This window comes from Hibiscus syriacus, unplaced genomic scaffold (genome assembly GCF_006381635.1).
Source record: "Hibiscus syriacus cultivar Baekdansim isolate YM2019G1 unplaced genomic scaffold, ASM638163v2 tig00117056_pilon, whole genome shotgun sequence".
Taxonomy (NCBI): Eukaryota; Viridiplantae; Streptophyta; class Magnoliopsida; order Malvales; family Malvaceae; genus Hibiscus; species Hibiscus syriacus.
In genome coordinates this window covers 2,834,200-2,840,573 of record NW_024063539.1, presented here as the reverse complement: position 1 = coordinate 2,840,573, position 6,374 = coordinate 2,834,200, and the positions used below count along the sequence as shown (strand labels likewise).

The following is a 6,374-nucleotide window of genomic DNA, read 5'->3' as shown; positions in this document are numbered from 1 at the left end:
ATTTTTAACGATAGAGTATTAAAATGAAACAAAAAGTAAACTTTAGATATATTTTTGAAAAACTTAAAGGTTTTGGTACTAAAACAGGTTAAAAGTTATAGTTTAGGTACTAAATGGGTAGTTTATCCAATAAAAAATGAAGACAGATTTTGAGTACAGATGTCATTGGAACCAGAAACTATGAAAATCCAGAGCCATCGTAGTTTGTAAGCCGATAATTAAGAACCTCCTTTCCTTCTTAAACCCATAAAAGCTAACGGAGTCGTGTCGGTTCACCCATCCCTTTCCATTTTTGTTTTGTTTTTTAACCTCCCCCCAATTACTCTCTTTCTTAAATCGCACTCAAAATATGAAATGCTTCCGTCACTTTCACTTTCAGCTAAAAGGGACATGAATGTATGGCGTGAAAGGTGAAACCCAAAATGCCTTTGCTGTTCAAAATCTGTCATTAAAGAACCCAATTTCTGGGGTAAAAAGTTAACCATACTTTCTTTTCTTCTTCTTCTTCTTAAAACCCTGTTTTTTACTCTGGTTTTCTTGTTCTTCTTTGCTGGCTTGCTTTTGATGCTTTGGTTAGGTGGGTTCATAGGCTTGATTTTACTGCTTTCTTCTCGTTTCTCTTCTAATCCGGCCTTTGAAGCGAATCAAATGGGGCTCTTTTGAATATCAAAAGGACGGAATTAAGGTAACACCCATTTTAATTTTCTTCTACTCTTTCTACTTCTTTCTGTTCGTTGGGAAATCTTGAGCAAAAGAACGAAAATTTTATTCTTTGGGTACTTAATGTTCTATCTTTATGCGATTTCCAAAGCATGAAACTACACCATTTCTTGGTTGGTTCTTAGATCTATATACAAACTGTAAAATTTTCGTTTCTTTCACTCTGCACATCAGTTTTAATTCCAGTTGACAAGTGTATTATGCTTTGTTTCTTTGTTCCTTTGTTCCTTTCTTTCTGAACTTTTTGGATCTAAAGAATGGTTTTAATTTCCTTTCTTAATACTATAATAATCTGTTTCCTTAGTGTGTGCAGTATTGTATTCTAAGTTGTACTCTTTTTTGCCTGTTCTTTCTGTTTTTAACTTAGCATAAAAAGAAATCACTTTGGTAAAGTTGTGTTCTTTCCTGTGTCCATAAGCGTTTGTGCAACATCGTAATGAGCTAAATCTCTCAATTACTGCATTATAAATCCTGCTATGTTATTCAAGAACTCGGGTATAAGTTAGAATATGATCGAGATATACTTCAAAAGATTTCCACATTTCTTGTTCTATCGTTGTGTAATCTTTTCAATTTATTTCTGCTACCTTTTTTTTGTCTTCTTAGCTTTTAATATTATTGGAGTTGCTCATTATATCAGATGGAAGAGCAATGTGATTTTCGACAATGGGATGAACTGATCCCTGATGCATTGGGGCTAATTTTCAGCAACCTGTCCTTACAAGAGATACTAACAGTCATTCCCTGTGTCTGCAAATTCTGGAGAACGGTAGTGATGGGTCCCTATTGTTGGCAAGAGATAGACATTGAAGAATGGAGCAATGGATGCCAACCGGACCATCTTGATATGATGCTTCGAATGCTCATCACTAGAAGCAGTGGATCTCTTCGCAAGTTATGTGTTTCCGGCCTTCAGAATGATACGATTTTCTCTTTCATTACAGAGAAGTAAGTTCAATTGCCCTTAACCATTTTGGTAATTGCCTTCGCCTGCAATATAATAAGTCTTGGTTCATTTGTGATAACACTTTTCCTATCATTAATTCTTGCTTCCTTAATTTGTTGAGTAATATTATAGTAATATATGATATGTTTTTGGTTAGTCTTACATTTACTAGTTTGAACAGCAATTTCAGTGTTCATGATGAGATTTCCGATGAGACATTTGTAATATCTTTAAGAAACACAGGATCACACTTTTTACTTTTAAGGGATCATTGTTTAATGGACACTTTTAACTGATATGATATGTTTTTCCCCCCTTTTCCGTTGCTTTTGCAAGTGCTGGTTCCCTTCGGTCTTTGCGACTGTCGAGAAGTGAAATGAGTGATTCAGTTGTTGCACAAACTGCTGGAAGGCTTTCCTCAATCACTTGTTTGGATTTGAGTTACTGTGGTAAAATTGGTGCTCATGCTTTAGAGGCCATTGGAAAGCACTGTAAGTTGCTAGTTAGTTTGTGCCGCAACATGCACCCGCTAGATGCAGCAGGCAAACTCTCACAGGATGACGAGGCGAATGCCATAGCTGCTACGATGCCTAGGCTCAAGCGCCTCGAGATGGCTTATCATCTTATCAGCACCGCAAGTGTTCTGAAAGTCCTATCCGGCTGTCCCCAGCTTGAGTTTTTGGATTTAAGAGGTTGCTGGGATGTGAAACTCGATGATCAATTTGTGAAGGAAAAGTTCCCAAAATTGAAGGTTCTGGGACCTCTGGTCATGGACTGCTATGAGATGGGTGAATGGGATGATTGCTCGGACTTCTCAGACAGTTTCGAGTATTTGGCCTGGGAGTTTGAAATGGGCAACTATGACGAGGATGACGATGATGACATTTATGATGAAATGTGGCATGGTGAAGGAAGACTGGAGGAACTTGAACTGAGATTCTATGAAGGAATCGGTGGTGATGCCGGAATGTTAGGTTGGCCACCATCTCCTTAGGTTCTAGATATATGGTAATTCTAAATATGAGAAATGAAACCATGTATTTCTATGTTTGAATGTGAATTTGTGTGATTTGTTCCTCATCATCTACAGAATGCCTTTGTATAGTGTAGAATTCATGGATTTTGTCTCCTGCGTAAATAAGACTTGGCATGCAAAGGACCCTATTGGATTCATAGGGGAGATGGGGCCACTTGTTTAGGCAAAAATGCCTGTTGAAATCAAAGGTGTTTGTACGGGTGAGTCAATTACTATTCTAAAACAATGACCTTTGTCTTTGAGCCCACATTCCAAGTACAGTAGTGATATAAAATAGAATTTATATATAATAACAAATTATGTATTTAGTCATCTAATTATTCTAGTGGTTTTGTTTTAGTTACCTAACTATTTGTCTTTCAAGGTTACATTTAAAGTTACGTTTTGGTTACCATTATTAAAAAAATATCAACACATTTTAAGAAAAATTTAAAAAATTCATCACGTTAGTAGCTTTGAAGTATGATTTTTTTAAAAAAAAAAATTAAATGATGAAACCAAAAATATTAGAATAATTGAGTGATTAAATACATAATTTATTTTAAAATAAATATAAAATTGAATTTTACATATATTATTAAATTAATAAATGATTTTATAACTTAAAGTCATTTATTAAAACATTAGGGATTTTAGTATAAAAATAGTGATTTATATAACAAAATAGATTATTTTTAGGGTCACCAAATCAGACAAACCTTTGAAAAATAAATTATATCATAATCTAAATCCAATAAACAATTAATTTGAAGATTAAGATTTGGAATTAAGGTTAACGACATCAAAACCTAGTGAAGTCGCGCGTAAATGTAATCATGTGACTCTGTCTTTGGATCTTACTATTCATTACATTACTCTATTTTCAAAATTCAATGTTCCATCGGCCACTGACTTCTGTTTTAGGTTTCGGAATAGATGTGCACATTTGTCGGATTTCAATCTGATCCGGTTTTTTTCTATAGAAAAAAAACCGGTTTATAAAATAATCGGTTCGGTTTCTAACCGGTTTGGAGGGCCGGATATCCTAACCGGTGTAATCGGTTTCGGTTTTAAAAAACCGGTTTTTTTAAAAAACCGGTTATAAAAAAACCGATTTTAATATTCCAGATTGCTCATAGGGAACCGATTCCCCCCAAGGGGGTACCGATTCCTCACTGAATGGTTTGGCTCCGAGATTTCCAGAATGCTCGGAGGGAACCGATTCCCCCATAGGGAGTACCGATTCCCTATTCACGGTCGAAATATTTGAATTTTACACTTAGGGAACCGATTCCTATGAGAGGAAACCGATTCCCTATGAGAGGGTACCGATTCCCCCACGCTCCAAGCATTTTTATTAAATGTTTTCACACTTAAACGGCTATATTATCTTCATTAATTATCACTAACGTTCAGAAGTGATTCAAGGTGTATTTAAGCAAGCTTAGAAGCCATTAATCAAAGACAAGAACATCAGCAACTAGAATCAGAGAGAATTAAAAAGAAAGCATCAAACCTCAAGTTCGATAAATTCAATACTTAATTGAAATACTTATTAACTCAAATAATTGAATACTTAAATACTTCCAAGTTTGATAAATTCAAATACTTAAAAACTTCCAAGTTCGATAAATTCAAATACTTAAAAACTTCAAGTTCGATAATTGAAACAAAGTTTACGATAATTGAAATAAAGTTATAAAATAAACTACATTGCCATCTCTTCTTCATCATCTTCGCCTTCTTCGTTTGGAGGGGATATTCCAAGTTCGACTTCTTCAATGTGTAAGTTTGCTTCCAAATCGGCATCAATTGCATTTCTAGGGTGGTGATATGTTGCTTACGAGCCGCTCCATCCAAATAATCCTTTAAACAAATGCATACTTCCACCGACTCGGGACTTAGTCTTGATCTCCGTTGCGATATAACCCTGTCACTAACAGAAAAAGCGGATTCCGAAGCTACCGTAGAAGCTTGAACGGTTAGTAAATCACGGGCCATGGCGGCTAGAATCGGAAATTGTGCTTCCTTTTCTTTCCACCAAGCCAAAATATCCAAACTTTCAAACTCTTCAAATGTCATTTTTGATAGAAAATCGCATGACATGTAATTTTCCAACTCGCTACTTGGGGTGGTAGTACGTGATCGTTTGGATTGGGAATTTACAAGAGTGTTAAAAAGATTTAAATTTATGTTACTTGGACGTCTACTAGATGATTCCGCATTCATTCTCATTTGATCGTGTATTACACTACTTGATCTGTATTTAGTTAAATAAATTGCAAACATGTCTCGAAAACATTTGTTAAAATAATTTATTTGGTTTTTGACAAAGTTGGGTTCATCATCGGTTAGATTAAAAGCAAACGCAATTTGTTCAATTAGTGTTTCAACCCCACCAACATTTAACGTTGGGTTTAAAGCGGCGGCACAAGTAAAAATGGGGGGAATCTCCTTAAAATATTTTAAAAGTTTTTCCTTCATTGCAAAGCCAATTTCTTGAAAAACTTCGGTTTCAAATTCAAAGTCATTTAGTTGGGTAGCCAACAAAAATATTTGATTAAGAACCAACGAGCTAGTAGGGTAATAAACACCGGATAAAAAAGTTGTTGCATTTTTAAAAACCTCAAGCAAATCGGTTATTTTGGCTATAGTTTCCCAACTCGAATCCGGATAAATGTTTGAGACATGACCCCTCTCGAAAAGCCGATCGTGAAATGTTTGCAATGTTTCCCTTTGCCTTAAGGCAGTATGCATCATCATCCAAGTTGAGTTCCAACGAGTTGGACAATCCAAATTAGGACCCAAAGCTTTTTTATTAACGGACTTACAAAATCGTTTTATAATCATTTAGTCTTTTGTTGTTGTTACAAAGAATCGATTTTATCATTGTTTTAAATTATAATCTAATCAGCTTAATAACCTCCAAACCAGCTTGCACGGATAAATTAATTATGTGTGCAACGCAACGGGTATGAAAAAACGCACCGTCTAAAATCGGTGAAAGTAATATTTTCAATCTTGGAACCGCGTTTGTATTATTCGATGCATTATCAAATGATATAGAAAAAACTTTATTTTCTAATTTATAAAGACAAATTACCCTTTTTAAAAGTGTAAATAAATTAGCACCGGTATGCGGCTCACCGAATAATTCAAACGCGATTGTTCTTTTCATCATTTGCCAATTATCTTGATCTAACCAATGTGACTTAACGGCTAAAAAAGAATTTCCGGTATTATGAGGGGAACTCCAAACGTCACATGTAAGCGACACACCATAACGGTGTTCTTTGAATCCTAAAATCATTTTTTCCCTCGCCGTACGCCACATTTTTATAGCATCTCTTCTAAGGGTAGTACGACTTACTTGAGTATAACGTGGTTGCATTAGTTGTTGAATTGTTGTCGTGAAATCTTCATCATCAAAGTGGTCGAACGACAATGCTTTTGTAATCACGAACTTTGTAAACGCTTCTCGTAATTTTTTCGTTGTCGTAAACAAAAAACACCACCTTGCGGTGTAAGATTCGATTGACTAGGATCCGATCTTGAGCGAAGTGCCTTGCATGATTTTGTCAAATGGTTCTTCAACGTTGTGTTTCCTTCCGATGCAAGAAACTTTAGACAAAGTTTACAACGCGCCCTCCTCGAGCCATTTGACATCTCACATAAATCGTAGTGATTACAAAT

At 35.3% G+C, this 6,374-nt stretch overlaps 1 protein-coding gene across 2 annotated transcripts; it reads left to right on the top strand.

Annotated features, from left to right (window-relative positions):
* The first annotated feature begins 284 nt into the window (after positions 1-284).
* Positions 285-2,662, top strand: LOC120198648 (F-box protein FBW2-like). Of its 2 annotated transcripts, none has more exons than XM_039199954.1 (4): positions 285-469; positions 578-685; positions 1,356-1,668; positions 2,003-2,662. In XM_039199954.1, exons 3-4 carry the CDS (start codon positions 1,361-1,363, stop codon positions 2,658-2,660), a joined length of 966 nt encoding a protein of 321 aa, XP_039055885.1. In that variant the 5' UTR covers positions 285-469; positions 578-685; positions 1,356-1,360; the 3' UTR covers positions 2,661-2,662. The 2 variants fall into 2 exon arrangements, with proteins under 2 accessions (XP_039055885.1, XP_039055884.1); XM_039199953.1 differs by having other exon boundaries at positions 286-469; positions 1,361-1,668.
* Positions 2,663-6,374: the final 3,712 nt, after the last annotated feature.

What these genes read in the sequence shown, in the direction of transcription:
- LOC120198648 (XM_039199954.1), top strand. Translation starts at nt 1,361, where the DNA reads ATGGAAGAGCAATGTGATTTTCGACAATGGGATGAACTGATCCCTGAT. An exon ending in TTCTCTTTCATTACAGAGAA is followed by an intron (nt 1,669 to 2,002) that starts GTAAGTTCAATT and finishes TGCTTTTGCAAG; the next exon opens with TGCTGGTTCCCTTCGGTCTT.